Genomic DNA, 19,429 nt, shown 5'->3' with positions numbered 1-19,429 from the left:
CTGCACACACACACCTGCAGCCGTGTTGTGAGGCCCTGAATGCACCTCCAAAGCCCCGTGAGTACAATGGCGCTGGAAGGAACTTGGCTCCCAATCCTGGAAATACATGTCTGCTCTTTTATCTGCAGGGAGAGGGATGATCAGTAGTGAAAAAGCAATGAAAAGGGAATTTGTGCTCCAGGGCTCATTGGAGTCTTCACTTCAGAGACCACCCAAGAGTGGGAGACTGTGGAAAGGTAGTAGGATGGTTTGTGTTCTTTATGAACAAGCACTAGCAAACCATCCCAAAAGGACAGGGTATGGCAGCTAGCTGGAAATTATGAAATCTCCAGGAAAAATGTGGGATAGCATAAAGTAGATGAAGGACATAAGGAAAAAGCTCCTGGTGTGTAAGCCCTGTGAACAGGAGCACAAAGCTGGCAGGAGCACAGCTCAGCAGCTAATGCCAGTGGTGTTTTCTGTGATGGACAATTCTGTCAGTTGTGACCAGGCAGGACAGCTTCACTGTGAGTTTGGAGTTTACAGCTCCCACATAAACGGAGCTTCTGGAGAGACAGCAATTGTCTCTGGCAAGCAAACAGACTCCAGAACTGAGCAAAGTGATGTGGTCAGGCCCTGCTGTCGCCTGTCCTGCTGACCTGCAGCACAGGCAGAAACACCAATCCGAGTGTCCCTGGCTCATGGTGCGGGGTGTGGAGGGGAAGGGATTGCTCATGTGTGCACACGGCGGATTGTTGGGCTGTCTCCACAGACAGGCCCCAACAGCCCCTTCCCAACAGCCAAGTTCTTCCTTAGATCAGTTGCCAAAGGAGGGGAGAAAGGGTATGGGAGGAAGAACAAAGGTACATTGCTGAGGAGCTCAAAAAGCACAGCTCCCTCCCCTCCATCTGCAGAAAGCTGGAGACAGTGCAGGAGTGGGATGTGTCCTTGGAATATCAGGAGTTGGCTGCTATGGAGAAGTGGTTCCCTACCTTCCCATTTGCCACTGGTAAATGGAGACAAATCCGTGCAATTTGGAGAGCTGGAGAATCAGAGTCTCTGCTGCGCTGGCTCTGGCCCTCTCTGTCTCTTGGAGTCAGCGTGTTGGTGTCGTGTGAGCGCAGGGCACGGGGCCAGGGGACGCCCACTCACGGCTCGTCCTCCCCAGGTGCAGATGGAAAAGGTGCAGCAGCGCGGGGGCGGCCGGGACGTGTCACTCCCAGGAATGTGCTTCGTCCCCATCTTCATTTCCTTCCCTTCGCCCGGGCAATGCCGTGGTTTGTCCTCTCTGATTGCAGCGGTGATGTGGGGAAAGGGGAATGTCAGAGACAAAACCCGTACAGAGCCCCTGTGAGAGTCCAAACGCTCAGCCTTGCCCCGAGCAAAGCCCCTCAGAGTGGCACAGGTGCCACACTGTCACACAGTCACCGCATCACCAGATGTGGCACACAGGTGATTCACGGCTCTTCCTGTATGAGGAATTGCCTTTTCTTTCATCTTTTTTCTGCCATTGAACTGCTAGGTCATAAAAACACACATTGCCCAGAATATCTGTGATACTTTGGTAATGCCACAGGGCAGCAATCAAAATCATGAGCATTAATTAAGACTTAAAACTAAATTAACCACTCAAGGATGTTATTTCCATGACCTCCCATTGAACACAACCGCAGGGACTGCATGTTGTTTCTATCACACCCTTTGACGTAAAAGGCCAAGTATTAAACCAGATCCTGCCTCTGTTTTTGAGCACGTGCACACGGTGAGCCCATTTTTAATGTATTTCAAAATCAGAATTCCAGTTCTAAGGCGTAACAGCAGCTTCATGGTAGCACCATCGTGTTTGAGCATACAGTTCAGTCTTACTTTGGGGGAAAATGGAGGTGAAGTTCTGGCTCCAAAATCATGTATCAGCACATGCAGATACTACCTGGATAAAACCACTTCCCTGTTTTTATATGTTTATAAAGTTTGACCTGGAATCAAATTATCATAGAAAATTCCCTAAACTTAGCTGAAAACCACACATTAATGTCTGTTTCTAAAGTGGTCTTTTCTGTCAGAGGAATTCAGTGTTGCCTGAGAAGTCAGACCATCTTTCTGGAATAAATTCCCACTTTCTGAGACCTGCCTCGAGCTGCTGCTGCCTGTCAGTGTGAGCCACCCCTGCAGCTCCCTCCTCGGTGAGGTTTCCTAAGGTTAGGTCTAATTATTAATGCTCAAGGCAGGAGAAAATTCACATCTGTTTTCCACACCTCCCTCACACTGTGCAGTTGCAGGAGTAATTAAAGCAAAGGATTTCATTAGCCAAGTGTTATTTGTTGTTTCTATAGGAACACAGGTGTGCCCAGACTTTTACAGGAGAAAAATATAAAGCAAGGGTGAATTCCAGCAAGGCATCTCAGCATCCCAGCGCTGGGTGTTGTAAGGGCGAGGTATGGCAGGGGCCTTGGAGGAGCTGCAAGAGGTGTTGGTGGTCCCTGCACCACTCTTGGGGACCCCAGGGTCCCTAAGAGGTGACCTGGAATGGGGTCACCTGTGCAAGCTGTGTCTGTCCCGACCCTTCTCAGGTATCTGATCTTGAGTGATTCAACCCTGTCTTTATCCAGCCTTGGGACATGAATTCCCCCAGGGAAAGTCCCTGGGTTGCTCGGGGGGGCTCCCTCCTCAAGGCTGTGGGAGCAGAGGGAGTGCAGTCTGCACGACTGTGGAGGTGCTGGGGCTGGAAGTGCCTCGGGTTGGGAGGGTTGGGAATTGTGCTGCTACTGCCCCGTGGATCACCCATGATACTGCACGAGGATGTGCAGCAGCATTTTCCCCGACCCTACAGATGAGCTCACTGATCATTAGCATTAAACTTCCAACCAGAACCGTGTCTCCTGTGGTCGGTGGACACTGGGGGTGCTCAGGGCAGCCAATGCCCCACGAGGGTCACGGGGGTCTGCTCCAAGAGGGCAGGGAGGACACAGCACACGGTGCTGGGCAGAGCTACGGGGCAGGGGCATGGAGGGCCTCGAAACTGTGGAGTCCTGCCAGCATGGCTGCAGGGCAGATGATGTACTGCAGGCATCATTCCAATGTTTGGGGAAAAATAAAGAATTCTCTCTTATCTCCTCCTAAATTCCAGACAGGTTTCTGGAGAAGGGTCATAAAGCTGTGTGGCCAGCTCTGCTCTCACTCTCACTAAGTCGCGCTGCTCTGATTCATTTCATTGAGTTAGAAGTTGGATTTACAAAGTAATAAATGTATCAGAATGCAGCCAAGAATGTGTCTGAACTGGCTTTCCAGGAACGCTGGGCCTGCTGACGGCAGTGGGAACTGCTGTGTCAAGAGCAGCCACCGGCAGCCGGGGAGTGCTACAAGAACTCCCAGAAGAATTTTAATCTTTTTGCTTGCACAGACCATACCCTCCTCTTCCCATCGCTGTTTTCCACACCCTTCAGCGGCACCTTTGGAAGCAGGAACCAAACTGAGCTGAGTTGGCCTGTCTGGAGGGACAGCAGCCTGCAGATCCCTGTCCTGCCTGCAGCTTCAGACCGTTTCACCCCAAAGTTTGGGATCCAGAATGCGGAGCAGCTGCTGGAGCAGAGCTGGGGCGTGGCATTTGCAGGGTCCTGTCTGCATCACTTGGGCTTTTTTTACTTGCTTGGCCTCGCTGGGTTAAAGCTTCAGCACTGCTGCTGCTGCTGGGCAGTGCAGCGGGGGAGCAGCACTTTGTCCAATCTGTGAAATGCAGGGAACCTCCCAGGCTTCACATCCCACCACCTGTGGGATCAGCTCCTTTCTAGAATCCCCCATACACCCTCTCCCCTGAAGCTCCCAGGTCTCAGGAGTTACAGAGGTGTGGATGTGCAGGCCCCACCATCAGGGTACCAAGAATGGAGAATGTTGCTCATTCCAGGGAGGAACTTTGTCCCACAGCTACGGGGGTGAGACAGCCCAAGACTATCGAGACCAGACCTTGGTTTGCAGGACAAAGAGAAGCTTTATTTGATTAGATTGTGTGGCACAGAGCTGAGAGAAGGGTGAGAGAGGGTAAGGAGCGGGGTGATAGCGGGAGAAGGTGCTTTTGATGATCCATATGGCAAGAACACGACAGCTGGGATCCGCTTTGCTGTGCTGGGTGAGGTTTGCAGCAAAACAGGCAGTGCCTCAGTGGGCAGCCTGGGTGATCTGCTCCCGGGAGGAGATCACCTTCCCATCCTGCACCTCCTCGAAGATGGTGCGGATCTGGCGGGTGGTGACTGGTCCTGCAATGGGGAAAGAAGTAACTATTATTTCCAGGGCAGCAAAGATCTTTGTCTTAGAGATTTGTTACTACAATCATGTCAGAAACCCAATATAGCACCACATTCCCATTGCTAAATTGTACAGATTCAGTCTGTTCAGATAATTTCTGACACATGTTTTGGTATATCATAATATTTGTTATATAATACATTTTTTATGTTGTAAAATTTGGTATATCAGTTCAAATTTTGGAAATATAATAAAAGAATAATTTCAGTAGAAAAGTAAAAGGAGTCTGTGCTAAGGAGGTGGGTAAGGGTATGAAAGCTGTGTATGATCAGAGCTTCAGCCAAGACCTTCTTACCTTCTTTCACAGGCTGTGACATGTAGTGGGAAGACATGCTATGGGAGGAAAACAAGGAAAAGGTGGTGAGAAACAGGAAAAAAGTGAGTAATCGCCAAGAAAAATATCATTATTTAAACCCTGCCTTTATTTGTTGTACCAACACATGATTAAAATGCTTCTGGAAACTGCCAGGGTCCCACCTGGAGGGAGACACTGGTAAGGATGGGTGTGTGACACAGGGATTCAGACACCAGTGCAGCGCCCACCCCAACTGCAACAAGCAGCAGCTGCTCCCTGCCCAGGATCACACACACATGGAAGAACGGGAGGTTGAGCCCAGGGATGCTACAGGGCTGTTACAACCCCTGGGCAGCTGGGACTAAAAAGAGAGACCCTGTTGCATGGAATGGGTCAGGGAATGGGCTGAGAGAACCCTCTAGGGGATGCAGGTGGTTCATTTTCTGTTTCTTTTCCTACGACCCATCTGCTCCCACTCGCCCTCCCAGCGAAGCCCCTCACTCACTGGGCGTCCTCGCCCTCCAGCAGCCGGCGGTACGTGGCGATCTCCTGCTCCAGGCGGCACTTGACGTCCAGCAGGGCCCTGTACTCGTGGTTCTGGCGCTCCATGTCACAGCGCAGCTCCGCCAGCTGCTCCTCCACGCTGCTGATCAGCATCTGCAGCTGGGCCAGCTGGGTGCCGTAGCGCGCCTCGGTGTCGGCCAGGGTGCCCTCCAGCGCCGCTTTCTGTGGCACGGGCACGGGCTCAGGAGGGCGGGCAGGGTGGGCACGGGCTCAGGAGGGCGGGCAGGGTGGGCACGGGCTCAGGAGGGCGGGCAGGGTGGGCACAGCCCCGCACCCCCACCCTGCCAGCAGCCCGCCCCTCGTACCGTGCTGAGCTGTGACTGCAGGTCGATCTCCAGGCTCTGGATCGTGCGCCGCAGCTCCGTGATCTCCGTCTTGCCGCTCTGCAGCTGCTCCGTGTTGATGGCCACCTCCCGGTTCAGCTCTTCCGTCTGCAGCGAGGCAAAGCCGTGCCCTCAGAGCCCCGACAGCGGCCACGGCCCCGGCCCCGCTGCCGGCTGCCAGCTCCTCACCTTGCTGAAGAACCACTGCTCGGCGTCCCTGCGGTTCTTCTCCGCCAGGCTCTCGTACTGCTCCCGCATCTCCGCCAGGATCTTGGTGAGGTCGATGCCGGGAGCAGCGTCCATCTCCACGCTGATCTCCCCACCCACCTGCCCGCGCAGGGCGGTCATTTCCTGACACAGAAAGAGAAACACATCTTCACGCAATCCAAGAACCAGCATATAAAATGTTACTCTTGAGACAGAGATCTTCAGGAAAGCGAGCATTTGGGGGCTGATCAAAAGGGACCATATTGGGGTATTTGCTCCATGACCACAAATAAAATAATTCAAATTCTTGATAAACCCCCCCTGGACTTAATTCTCCAGAGAATAAAGCAGAGCCTATAGCTCGTTCATTTCTCAGGGAAGAAGCCTTCCCAGCCAGAAACTGCGAGGGTTGTTAATAAACCTCTAATACCACAGTGGATATTACTGACATAGCAAGTGGTCAGTGGGAGTTCCACAGGCTCCAGGGAGGATGTGCTGCTGTCCAGAGTGTATTCCCTCTGCTGCCTCACCAGCACTTCTCACCTCCTGCCCAGCAGTTCAGAACTCGGCATAGCCTTAAAGGCTGGGCCAGAACTCAAATTTCAGGGCCCAGGGTGACCTTCTTAGAGCCCAACTCTGTGCTCACCTCCTCATGGTTCTTCTTCAGATAAGCCAGCTCCTCCTTCAGGTTCTCGATCTGCATCTCCAGGTCAGCTCTGGACAGGGTCAGCTCATCCAGGACCCGGCGCAGCCCGTTGATGTCGGCCTCCACACTCATGCGCAGAGCCTGCTCCGACTCAAACCTGGGGACACACACACTCAGCAAAGCTGCACAAGCTCCTGCCAGCTGGGCACACAGCTGCCTCCACACTGCTGATGGTATTGTGGCAATGTTACATGGCCCCACTGACAACTTTCCTAGGGGAAATGCTGAGGAAAATAGGGGGAAAATTGATAAAAAAAAAGTGTCCTCCTGAGTCCATAACATCACCCTGCTCCTGATTCCACCAGGCCTTGCTTCTGGCCATGGGCTTTCTGGAGCTGTACACACATGTGTTAAGGGCACAGTGAGGCACAGGGCAAGGTCTCTGCACAGGGGAGGCAGTGCCAGAGATAAACCAGCAACAGGAATAAAATAGTGGGTTTGGATGGAAACAACACAATCCCTGTGTGCCTGTAAGACTGAGATAACCATCTGCTTTGGAAATTGCACCCTTGTTTTGAAGGCTTTGCTTCCACATTCCTTTCTGGGGTTTGGATGGGATTTTCTCCTCATTTCATCAAACTTTCCTGCCACTTTGCTCCATTTGTTTTCTAGGAAATGTGTCTTACTTGGTCCTGAAGTCATCTGCTGTCAGCCTGGCATTGTCAATCTGCAGCAGGAGATTGGAATTGTCAACTGTGGCCACCAACACCTGGGCAGTGAAAGATAAAGAGTGTCAGGAATTCCTCCTGGCTAAGTGTTGGGACAGGAAAAGCACTTTTGGGGAAGTGCTATTGGCATTTCCTTAGCAGAAGTGTGTCTGGAATCAGGACAAGTGAGATGCAGCTGGGAATGACTGCAGGAAGGGCTGGTTACTCCATGACCTCCCTATCAAAAAATCCATCAGTAAGTGTTTCCAAAAGCAGAGTGAGGCCACATAAGATGTGTGAGATCTGATGGTGGCCTTTGTTCCTATCCTTCAGGGCATGTGCTGTTTGTGGAAAGGTCAGAGGGACCAGTGGGGTATCTGTGCTTGGCACACCTTGTTCTGGGATGTATTTCATTTGTTGGCAGCAGAAACGGAGCAAAAGGCAGTAAGCAGGTGCCTACAGATTCTGATTTTCATATTACCAAAGCAGGAGCAAATAACCCACACTGGGAGGAGATTCAAGTCAGAGTTCAGGAGAACTCTGTTGAGGAGAAGGGTGGAAAAATGAGCTCCCTGCATCCTTTGCCAGCACTCCTGCAGCTCCAGCTGTCCACAGCTTCTGCAATTGCTGGGGACAATTCATACATGGGAAGTAACATAGAACAATGTAAACTCAAGCAATTCCTCCAGAATTGTATGCTGGGACTCAAACTGAGAGGAATCCGCCTCAGCTGCCTGGGCAGGGGGCTTTGTACCAATTCCAGCCCTGGGGCAGCAATTGCCAAGAGAGGCAAAGAATTCATTATTGGTCAGTTCCATCTTTTTCTCTTAATCATCGAAACCTCCTCAACAGGAGGAGCTGAAACCAGTTTGCAAATTCTTTGCCTGAATATTTCCAAACATGACATCAGTGTTTCACAGTTTGCCTACAGCTGCAAATTTCCCTGCACCTTAATTTTTAACTCCCAAGAGCACACGTGATCAGTGCAGAGTTGTCTCTTTTCTTCATTTTTTGTGTTATGTCCTCTTAGATCTGTTCCTGCCAGTGAAAGCTACCACTTGTCCCACCCAGGAGGATGCAACCAAAAGTTGACATTGAGACATCTCTTAATTTCCAGCCGGGCACTCCACACATGCCACTGGAAGACTTTTTACAACATAATTACTGCTGACTAATTACAGAGGTAACAGTCATTGCTTCTGCTTCCACTATGACACACAGCATCCCACTGCATTAATCCCAGCATCCTACCTTGTTCCTGAGCTCCTCGATAGTCCTGTAGTAGGGGCTGTAGTCACGATCAGGACCAGGCGCCTGCTTCTTGTACCACTCCCTGATCTTCACCTCCAGGTCGGTGTTGGCCTCCTCCAGGGCTCGCACCTTGTCCAGGTAGCTGGCCAGGCGGTCATTGAGGTTCTGCATGGTCTCCTTCTCCCCCGCCGGCAGGATGCCATCGCCGCCTCCAAAGCCTCCTCCAAAGCCTCCCCCAAAGCCTCCCCCAAAGGCTCCCCCAAAGCTGCCCCCGAAGCCCCCTCCGAGGGTCCCTCCTGCGCTGCTGCAGTAGCTGCCCCCGAAGCCGCTGCCGAGCCCCGAGACCATGCGGGAAGAGACGGAGTAGCTGCCAGAGCCCCCGTGCACGCTGGGGGCCCTGTAGCCTCCTCCCCCGACACGCACGGAGGAGAGCCTGCTGGAGCCTCCCCCCAGGCTCCCGAATCCCTTGAGGGAGGTGGAGGAGGAGAATTGCCTGACAGTGGTGCTCATGCTGGAGGCTGGAGGTGCGGAGAGAGGCGGCCCGGCAGCGCAGCAGCAGCAGCAGCAGCGAGTGCTCGCTCCCCCGCCTCGGAGCCCTTTATAGCCCGGCCAGGAGGCGTTGCCGGTGCCTTTCGACACCCCTGACAGCCAGAGCCAAATTCCAGAATCATCATTTTCTTCTCCTTGATTTCACATCTTTTGTCACATCCCACCAGCAACACTAGGGCTCACATGGGACCTTCTTCCTCTTCCATTCCCAGCACCTGATGTGCTCCAGGTCCCTGCTCAGGGCTATGTTTTGGCATTCCCAGTGTCCGTTCCAGCTCCACCCGCTGCTCCCTCATGAAATAACACAAGTGAATCCTCTGTCATCTGCCAAGTCACCGGCAAGTATCATTGCAAAAATCTACAAATCTATTTATTTGCTTTTTTAGAGTCTAAAGCCAAGGAAAGCTGCTGACTTAAGAGCTCTGTGTATCCATAATCTTCATATGGGTCAAGCCAAAGCCAGATGGAAATTTTCCCGTCTGGACCTTTATCACAGGACAAGCACAGGCCTGGCAGGATTTGTGTACTGATACAGGATTTGGCAGAAATCTGATATCTCAAAAAAGAAAAAACTCCAGCAATTTCTGCTTATGTACCAGCCTGGGCTGAATCTCCCTATAGAGATTGGAAAGTCCCTACAATGGTGGGGTTTCAGTTGGTTTAAAGAGCAAATGAGTAATGTTTCCCAGCAGTACCTGCTTTGCTCCATCACCTTTCCCATATCCCACAGAAACTGCCTGTGACTTCCAAAAAATGTGTAGAAGCTAAAAAAGCCTGTGCCACAGTATCCACACTTAACACTGAGGCAGGGTTTAATGCTCAAACTTTCTAAATCAGGGGAGAGGGACTGAAACTCTATCAGACACCCACAGCCAGGGCACATTACTTGCAATTCATGATTGGAAGAGAAGGATCAATCCTTATCAATGGGAAGAGTGTGGTCAGTCTTTATCAATGAGAAGAGTAGGATAAATCCTTATCAGTAGGAAGAGTATGAGCAATCCTTATCAGTGTTGGTGCTATAGGCTTTTTCCTACAGATTTGCAGCTGAAGACACCAATGCCAGTGGTAACTCAGCAGGACCAGCATCAGCTCTATCTAAAGTGCTGATGGGCCAAGCACTGGGGGTGAGGACCCTGCAAACACTGATTTGAGCACACCAGTACAGAGGGGAGGGACAGTGCTGGCTACACCTGCCCCATGCTACTGAAGGACTGAGGAGAATGATTATAGTAACATAACTGGACAGGTATTGGCATGAAAAAAGCAGCAAAGAAGCAGGAAATGTGGCACTGCACTGTTTTATTGTTTCTTGGGAAAAAAGCCCTTCACTGATGTGACGCCAGCTCTAGTTTTGCACGGTGGAAAATCGCACACCCAGCCCGGCCTGCCTGGCTCCAGCCATGGCATTCTCAATAAAAGAAGTTATTTTTGCTTTTTGCAGAGGTGCCTATGAGGTAGTGAAGGAGTTATAGGGATTAGGAACTCTTTTGTGTTTTCCCTCAGTTGTGATCTCCTTCCTTCCCAGCCCCCTCCGGCTGTTTTCACATTATAATGCACTAACTGATTTTGGAGGTGCTCAGATGTTCCCAGAGCCTCACCCTCAGTAATTCATGGTGCCTCATTTCTTTCATGTTCCCCGAAGGACACAATAACAACAAGGCTTTATCTTCCTCCTGTTAGATCTCTGGACTTCACAGCACTCACGCTCCCTTTGCTCCCTTTTGCAGCTCCAGGAGCGTGGGGTGACTTTGTGGGCAGCCACCAAGGAAAGAGCTGAACAAGAGAGAGACTCTGGATCCTCACATGCAAGGGCTCTGCTCTCTGGGCAGCACTGCCTCACACCCGTGGGCTTCAGTTTGGAATTTTGACTCCCCAAAAACTGGGAGTTTGGAATGCACAGGTTTCCCATCCCTCAGAGAGCTGGGGAAGGAGGGGACCTGGGCACAACCCAACACTGGCAAAGGGCAGCGTGAGCAGAGGACAGAGCTCCAGGACCATCCTGGTACAGCCTGGCAGGACAAAGATCAGATGTTCCTGGCCCGTTTCCCTCTGCAGTGGGGGGTACAGGATTACCCAACAGCATCGTGTGAGAGCTGTGCTCCAGAGCCACCCTGGGCCACCCCTGCTCCCAGTTCCTGCAAATGTGCTCACTTTGCTCATGTTTGCTCCAGCAAACACCCTCCTGCTCCAGGCAGTTCACATATTGGCCCTCAGCCTCTCACATGGGCTAAAACCTGTGCTGTGAGGTCTGATCCCTCTCAGGTCACCTTCACATTTTAGGCCAAGTTACAAGTCAGCCTGAATGTGACAACCGCCCTAAGGAAAAGCCTTTCCACAGCCCACAGGTAGAGGACACCTGGCCTTACAGCTTTTTTTTTTTCTGTATAATCACAACCTCAGCCGAGGTTTCAGTTCTTTTACCATGTGTGGCAGATGTCAGACAGACAATCTGGAGTTTGTCCTGCAATATCAACTTTTCCCTGGTCTTTTCTGACCAATGTTCTTGCTGGTCAGCTGCTGTCCTGGCCCCTGACTGAGCTCCTGAAAACTCCCCCACGCCAACCCCACTCTGACATCAGGAACCCTCAGCACAGAGCTCCCCTGCCCTGGCTGTTGATGGGACGTCAGGATACAGAGGAGCAGCAGTACTGCTTCAGCTATTTCGTCTTACCAGAAGAATTAAATCTCCCAGGCTTTCCTGAAGCACTCACCCACAACAAATTCCCTTGAGATAAAAAAGAACACATCATAATGCTCGGGAGATGATATCGGAGTCTGTTCCAACAAGAAGCACGCCAGAGATGCTATCTCTGCCTTGTGTGCTGCAGCCTGGAGCAAAGAACCCAGCTCCTTGGTTTGCATAGGAGGGGAGGTGGCGTTACCTGGTGGGATGACCACGCTGCACACGCAGTGCCCAGAGTGGGGAGGGCTGGTGTGAAACAGCCACGGTCAGTGTGTTGCATTTGCCTCAAACAATAGCACCTAATTGGGCTTTTAATGTCATGAATAAGAGCTAATTAGGAGTCATTGTGTTTCCCCTGTGGGCCAGCTTCTCCTGAGTGCCTTCTACAGCAATTCCCAGCTCAGTAGGAACTCAGAGGGTTGCAGGCCTGGGAAAAGTGTCTCCTGCGTGTGAGGAATGGCAGGCACAGGCGCTACCCTCGCTGACAGGTTTGCTCTGTAAGTCTGAACAACACAAAATAGGTAACAAATATATCAAGGTGTGGAGTGATGTATGATGTCTTTGCTTCTATCTCAGCTGTCGATTCTTTACCACGTGCCAGGACGTGTCCTGACGGCCCCCCCACATTATCTGGAAAAAGCCATCCCAGATCCTATTACCGTGAAAGGAAATGGTGTTTGTGTGTGCAGTGGAAACTCCCTCTGGGCAGCCCAGGGCACATTGCCATCAGCCAGCGAGCCAAACCTCGGCTGCCCGAGCTGCAGGGTGGGGGTGATGCCACCCCATTTAATCCCCTCCTGCCCACACCATGAGACTGAGAGATGGACAGCACAGCCCGGCCCAGCCGCTGCAGAGGGGAGGAGGTGGCAACGGATGCAGCCAGGCAAAGGGAAAGACAAGGGGAGTGACTCTGTATTGTCCCTCTCCAGGCTCCAAACTGGAGCACTGAAGCCAGACATCTCTGTGCCAGTGGGACCTTCCAGCTGCCCCATTGGCAGCCCCACAGCAGGGCCACTCTGGGCTAGTGACAAGCTTCTCCTCTCCTCTCCTCTCCTCTCCTCTCCTCTCCTCTCCTCTCCTCTCCTCTCCTCTCCTCTCCTCTCCTCTCCTCTCCTCTCCTCTCCTCTCCTCTCCTCTCCTCTCCTCTCCTCTCCTCTCCTCTCCTCTCCTCATGTGGAACAGGGTGCTGTTCCTCCATTTGGCCCAGGTTGTTTGGAGAGCATCAGGTGAGGTCCCTGTCCTGTGCCATTGATGCTTCATGAGCCACCTCCACCAGTGAGGGCCATGCTGGGGCACAGACCTGGCCCCCAGCAGAGACCCATTCTGCCTGTTTTGGCACAGCATGTGCCAAGGAGATCCCCTCATGGAGTGATTCCCAAGGAATCAGCACTGCTGATGCAGCCAGTCTGTAGCTTCTCTCTCTTCCAAGTGGCCAGGCAGTGTGAGGCAATGGAGTTCTCTCTGCTGCATTCAGGGATCATGGGCCCATCTGGCAGAGATGGTCTTTCCATAATTGTTGAAGCTCTTCCCTCCAGTCCCACTGCAGCTGTTCATCCTCATGGCCACCAAGGCACTGTGACAGCCCCGTGCACTGCCAGCCCACCCCAGGCTGAGTATGGCCTCTCTGCTGGCACATCTGAGCAAGGAAGGTACTGAACAAATTGTGATCACACCAGTCCTGTCTCCAAGGGCTGGCTCAGCCCTCCTGCCTCTGCCTGGGGATGAGGGACTCATTCCAGCAAGCTCAGTGCTGAGCAGTTTGGCTCTCTGTGGACTGTCTCCAGTGACATCCTAACTCATGCAGTCCAGCCGGGGCTCAGGCAAATGACAATGTGCAGAACCACAGACCATATCTGGGGATTCTGTTGTCCAGAGCCCAAGGGACAAGCTGCTCTGATGCTGCGTGGACCAAGCCTTGACCTGCAGTCAGAGGTGTGACCAGAGTCATTCTGGAGGGCAGAAGGACAGATGTACACACCTCAGGGCTTGTTTTACCCAGACAGAAGAATATTTTTATGTCTGCGCAAAGCCGAAGTCCCAAGCCACCAGGAATTGCTTCAACTCTATCTTCATGACAAACTCCAACCTTTGGAGTTTCCCACGTTAGTTTTTCAGCATCTGTCTTCCAGGTAGCAGCAGCTCTTGCATTTTCTCATGTCTCATTCTTCGGTGTGGCAATAGGATCACACCCTGTCTGCTCATTCCTCTCCCCTCACTGAGCATGGTAGAGCTGGAGTCACACGAACATTCTGCTGACTGTGGGCAACAAACAGCGGCTCCCACATTCATCCTGCACCCACACCCGCTGCACCCCCAGGGCAAGGTCTTCAGCTGGATGGGAATCCCAGCTTGGGACACCTGTGACGTTGGTGATGGGGTGAGGCAGGTACCAGTATTGGCCTGGGGACACTTGCGCTCACAGAAGGGAATCACAATTTAATCCCCACTCTGGGGTGAGGCCAGTCCAGAGGATCCCAGGGGATGTGACAAGGGTGGTGACAGGGACTTCATCAGCCCTGTGACTCCTCCACAGGAGCCTCTGCTGGCATTGCACCCTCCTGCATCCAGGCCTTGTCCATGCCCCATGCACAGCCCTTATGACCAGGAGTTGTGGGCAGGAGCAATGGAAATGGCCCCCACAGACTATGATTTCCAGCTGCCCCCAGGGAAGCCCCTCTCCTCGGTGGGACCCCAGCTCTGGGCTCAGCCCCTCTGGAAGAGGGCTGTGGCCTGGCCCCTCAGGTAGAACGTGCTGTGTGCTCTGGATCCCTCCCGCCCTGCCTCTGTCTTGATCCTCGAGGACTGATGGTTGTGGCAGGTGTTGCCTGTGAGGCTGCACCATGGCCTTGTTGCAGCAGGGCCTTGTCACCTTGTGCACTCGAGAGGACAATGGGGCCATGCTCCCAGAGGCCACCACAACTGCTGAGAGGGGAAGGGGCTTCCCAGCCCTTGTGCTCAGGAGATGTACCCCAGAGCAATCCCTGTAACCAGGCTAGCTGTCACTTCCCACACGATGGTAATGACTTGTCTGCTAGTTAATCTGTACTTGGCAGGGAATTTTATGAAGTCATTAACAAGACTGAAACAGCCGGTGCCTACCAGAGTCCCCTGGCAATAAACCTGCCCCATCCCTCCCTGGCTCCCCCCAAGGACCTGAGCCCCCATCTGCAGCCCTGCTAAAACCCCTCTTGGGACCCCACTTGCGCTCCTGCTCCCTCACCAAGCCCAGGGCACTCCTGGCCAAGAGCCACTGCTCCACCCTGGAGCTCTAATGACACTAATGATTTTCTGAACACAAGTTGGGAGTGCAGAGCCAAGGCCCATCAGCCGTGTCTGGCAGGAGGTGATGGCTTGCCTGGGCCTGGCACACGCTGGCCCAGCTCTCGCCCCGAGCACGGTGGATTCTCCAATACGTAACAGTAATGACATGCTGCAGCTCTGTAAGCAGCTTCACCTCTGTTATTATTCTGTTAATCCAAACCCTTGGCTCAGCCCGGTGCTGCAGAACCAGCGGGTGCTTGGGATAAACTCCATATCCTGCTCAGTGCGTGGATGTGGTTCTGCAGCACCAGGGCTGGGCTGAGATTCCTGGGCAGAACCGAATGGGGGGAGCCCTGGTGATGCCAGTGGTCCTGGTGGTCCTCATGCCCCAGTGCCCCACTGGTCCCAGTGGTGCTGATGGTCTCAGAAGTTCCCATGTCCCAGTGTCCTAGTGGCCTTGGTGTCCTGATGGTACTGGTGGTACTTTTGGTCCCAGTGGTTCCCATGCCCTGGTGGCTCAGTAGTCCTGGTGTCCCAACGGTGTTGGTGGTCCAAATGTCCCAGTGATGCTGGTGCCCCCCAGTCCACGGGAGCCCCATGTGGGATGCACTTGGGCAGCTGGGCTGAGACCTGCCGTGGGGAATGATGCTGGAATCCCACTCCGGGCTGTGGGCTGGTGCAGAGGAACCCGGTGGGACCCCTGGGGAGCAGGGGGCTCAGAGGGGACCCAGTGAGACTGGGAGATCTGTGGAACCGGGAGGATCTGAGGGTCCCAGAGGTAGCCAGTGGGACCGGTTGGGATTGGGAGTAGCTGGTGGGAGCAGGAGGGTCCGGGGATACCCATGGGGACCAGGAGGATCCAGAGGTCCAGGTGGGAGCAGGAGGATTGGGGGGTATCCTGGGGGTCCCGGTGGGAGCGGGAGGATTGGAGGGTTCCCCAGGGGGTCCCGGTGGGAGCGGGAGGGTTGGGGGTACCCGGGGTCCCGGTGGGAGCGGGAGGATTGGGGGTACCCGGGGTCCCGGTGGGAGCGGGAGGGTTGGAGGGTTCCCCAGGGGGTCCCGGTGGGAGCGGGAGGGTTGGGGGTACCCGGGGTCCCGGTGGGAGCGGGAGGGACGCTCCGGTAACGCCGGGCGGTGCCCGGGGGCGCGATCGCTGCACACGGGCTCCCCCTGCTGGCAGCAGCAGGAGCGGCGGGACGGGCGGGGCGCGGCGGGGACGGGGACGAGGATGGGGCGGGAGCGTGGGGCAGTTCTGGGGTGCGCAGGGGTGTGCCTAGGTGCCCTGTGGGCAGCCGATCCCGGCCTGCATCCTGCCCTTGCTGCTCCCCGCGCCCCAGCACTTCTTCAGCCTCCCAGGCGGGCGAGCAGCTCCCGGTGCCGGTGCCGCAGAGCCGGGCCCGGGATCGGAGCCGCCGCACGGCCGGGGCTGGTGCTGAGCCAGCAGAGCCGGGCGGAGAGGGGAGGAGAAGAGCGTGAGCAGGTGTGGAAGGTGAGCACGCTCGTGTGCTCGCCCGGCATGCGCAGCTCTAACGCGCACCCGAGGCTGCTCCGCACACACAGGCTATGGGGAGAGCCCCTCTGGCACCGGGCACTGCCGGGGAACACAGGCCTTGGCAGTGTGGACTGCGCTCTGCTCCAGCCCCGTGCCTGTGACCGACCCCCATGTGCACAGCCCAAGGGTGAGAGCCCGGCCGTGGCATGTAGGAACTGTGCAGGGCTCCTTCCCTAATGATTCCCCCTGGGGTTGCCCCCAGCAGGCTCACCCTATGCCCCTGCCCCTGAGATGCCACTGAGCACTGCTCCAGCTCCAGCTGCACAGGCTGCCTGAGATGGGTCTGACCCTGTCAGTCCTGTGTAATGGTCCTCAGTTTTGACAGCCCCATGAGCCAAGACCCTTTGGAATCTGCTGGCCCAAAGCTGCCAAGAATACGTCCCCTGGCCCAGTAATGATGTCCCAGGGATGATGCCTGTGGGATTGGTCAGGGTGAGGGACACCGGGGGCACAGACCAGACCAGCTGTGCCCTGCATGGTCAGAGCCCTCACAAAGCCAGGGAGGCACCTTTCTGGATCTGCTGAGACCCTGGGACTGGGACACTGCTGGGATGCCAGTACATCCAAGGCTGTGTCCCCTGGGGGACAGCAGTGTCTGGATGTTCAGTGATCCCATGGGATGTCCAGGTTGGAGAACACAGGCCTCCACACCTGCATGAGCCCAGTGTTGTGCTCCCACCCAGCACCCTGACTGCGGGTGCTCCCCTCCTCACCGTCCACCTCGCTGCCCCCTCGGTCCCCGTGAGTCATGGGATGCATTCCTGGGGCAGGAGGGGACATGTGTGCTGTAGGGACAGGCCCGTGCGTCATCCCCCGCTCCCATGCCTGGGGCCCAGGCGGCCCAGCTCCAAGCTGAAACTTGTCTGACAGTAATTACAGGGGAGATGAGGACTTCAGAGGATTCACATTCCTTTTGGGCCACACCTGGGAAAGAACTTTCACCATCAACCAATTCCTGAGAAATAACTTTCCACCTGCGTGGCCCAACCACAGCCCTGCCCAGGGAGCCCAGTGGGACTGGGGGGGCTCCTGCCGGGCCCATTTTGGCTTTGTCTTTCTTCAGAGAGCCCCAAAACCTCTCTTGCTCTCTCCAGAGTTCTGACAGGTCAGGATGCAGGTGCCCTCTTTTCCTGTGTGGGGTTGGTTCAGCACAGTGCCCAGCATGGCTGGGGTCTGACCACCCTTCCCTGGGGGGTCAGAGAAGGTGGTTGTGGTGACTGGGAGCTGGGGGGGGCACGGTTTGCACCAGTGTCCCCAGGAGACTGGAGCCATATGAGTGGCCAGTCAGGCCCTTCAATTGGAGCCTTGTCACACCCTTCACCTTTGCTCTGGGTGGGGACAGCTCCCCAGTGACTGCCTGGGACTCAGGGCTCTGACCCAGGATATTGTGTGGAATTTGGAGACTTGGGGGACACATGAGACTCACTGGGTGAGGGGCTGTATCTGCTCAGGGCATTTCTGTCACCCCCAGCCAGCACATAGCCTTCCCAAATTACAGACAGGGCTGGACCTGCTGATTCCCTTGGACACCTTCTGTTCATCCCAGATGCTTAACCATTTGGGAAAGACCTGAGATCTCTCTGCTTCTGAGCCTCTTTCTATCACCCATGAACACGGAGAGACACAGGCAGTTCCTGACCCAGCTTTGCCAGAGCCTCCTGCCTCCTTCTCCAGGTGCTGCTGTGTTTCCCACCTGGTGCCAGTGACCCCACTGTGAGATCTCTGGGAGGCTGGGATTGCTGTCCTGCCACTGGCCCTGCCCCAGCTGTGCTGCAGCTGCACGGCAGCAGCCCTGGCAGGGATGTGAGCCCTGACCACAGGTCAAGGTCTTTGTCTGGTGCCACTCCGTGGCTCATCAGCAGCACCAGGGACACGGATGACCCCAGCCAGGCCAGGGTGGTACATGGTGCAGCACCAGCACTGCCAGCCAGGCAGCAGCTCCTTCATGTCCTGGGCCTGGGAATCGAGCTCCATGCATGGGGTGTGAGTCCTGTGGCCAGGACTGCCCCACATTCACACTGTGGGTCTGTGCCTGTGTCCCTTCTCCATGTCCCTTGCACTGCTGACGGGGCACTGGGACACCAGCCCTGTGGGGGTTCAGAGCATTGTCTTTGCAGGGCCCTGGGGCTCTCGGCTGCAGCACAGCAAGGTGAACAGGGGCCATTTCAGCCTCCAGCACATCCCAGGAGCTGCCGGGAACAGACGGCGTCAGCACAGCACCAAGTCCAAAGTGTTTTGCAAGCAGAAGGACGCGGGCAGTTTCCTTATTTGGCACCGTGGCGGCGGGGCGGCACCCCTGGCTGGGGCACACCTGGCTGGGGCACACCTGGCTGGGGCACACCTGGCTGCGGGCACCGCCTGGCAGCGCCCGCGAGGGCGGCGGCGCTGACGCGAGATGGGAACGCGGGCAGGACCCGCCTCGCTAATCACAGCCCAGCGCTGGGCGTGGGGACAAGCCGCGGCAGGGACGCGGTCCTGGCAGCCAAAACAAGGCCGGTGACACACACGCCTGCAGCTCAGCCCAGCACCCCCAGCCTGGGGCTCTCCTGCCCTGGGGCTGAATGCTGGGGGCCGCTGTTCCCTGTGTCCCTTGCTTTGTTTCCAGCGAGAAACAGTGAGGCTGACAGGCTCAGAAAGAGCCTCTGAGTAGGGGAGGCTGAGGTGGGGAGTTTAATTCCTGCTCCTGGTTCAGGAGTGAAGGAAAAAAGAGAAACACAAATGGAGTCTGCCCTGAAGCAGGGGGACAGTTGGAGAGCCAGGCAGTGCCCAGTTCTGATCTCAACCCCACGGGGTTTGAAGACGTGGCCCAGCCTGGTGAGAACCTGCCATAGGGTTGGAAGGTTCAGGGTCAATGTTAGCCCTGGCATCCCAACCTTGGGCTTCCCTGTGCCCCCTAAATCCGCTTTATCTGCCAGCCCTTACTGCCCCATGCTGGTTCAGCCACTGTGGCTCTACCTCTGGCAAGTGCAGGACAGCCTGTGGCACAAACACAGCAAAATCTGCAGCAGGCTGAAAGGCTCCATCTTGACCTGGTTTTCCCAGGAAGCTCCATGCCAGGGGCTGAGTGCAGTGGCTGCCAGGAAGGCCACAAACATGGCAGCTGAGCATTG

At 55.1% G+C, this 19,429-nt stretch overlaps 1 protein-coding gene across 4 annotated transcripts; it reads right to left on the bottom strand.

Annotated features, from left to right (window-relative positions):
* Window positions 1–4,131: 4,131 nt before the first annotated feature.
* On the bottom strand, window positions 4,132–8,781 carry LOC134053133 (keratin, type I cytoskeletal 14). Of its 4 annotated transcripts, none has more exons than XM_062507980.1 (8): window positions 8,272–8,781; window positions 7,000–7,082; window positions 6,314–6,470; window positions 5,650–5,811; window positions 5,443–5,568; window positions 5,079–5,299; window positions 4,844–4,845; window positions 4,132–4,250 (listed from the first exon to the last, which is right to left on the bottom strand). In XM_062507980.1, the coding sequence occupies exons 1-8, from the start codon at window positions 8,779–8,781 to the stop codon at window positions 4,132–4,134; spliced, it is 1,380 nt and encodes a 459-aa protein (XP_062363964.1). The 4 variants fall into 4 exon arrangements, with proteins under 4 accessions (XP_062363964.1, XP_062363963.1, XP_062363962.1 ...); XM_062507979.1 differs by lacking the exon at window positions 4,844–4,845 and adding an exon at window positions 4,574–4,611 and having other exon boundaries at window positions 4,132–4,229; XM_062507978.1 differs by lacking the exon at window positions 4,844–4,845 and having other exon boundaries at window positions 4,132–4,281; window positions 5,084–5,299.
* Between the last annotated feature and the right edge of the window lie 10,648 nt (window positions 8,782–19,429).

This window comes from Cinclus cinclus, chromosome 24 (assembly GCF_963662255.1).
Source record: "Cinclus cinclus chromosome 24, bCinCin1.1, whole genome shotgun sequence".
Lineage (NCBI taxonomy): Eukaryota > Metazoa > Chordata > Aves > Passeriformes > Cinclidae > Cinclus > Cinclus cinclus.
The sequence above is the reverse complement of the archived record's forward strand: the minus strand, read 5'-3'. Positions and strand labels throughout refer to the sequence as shown.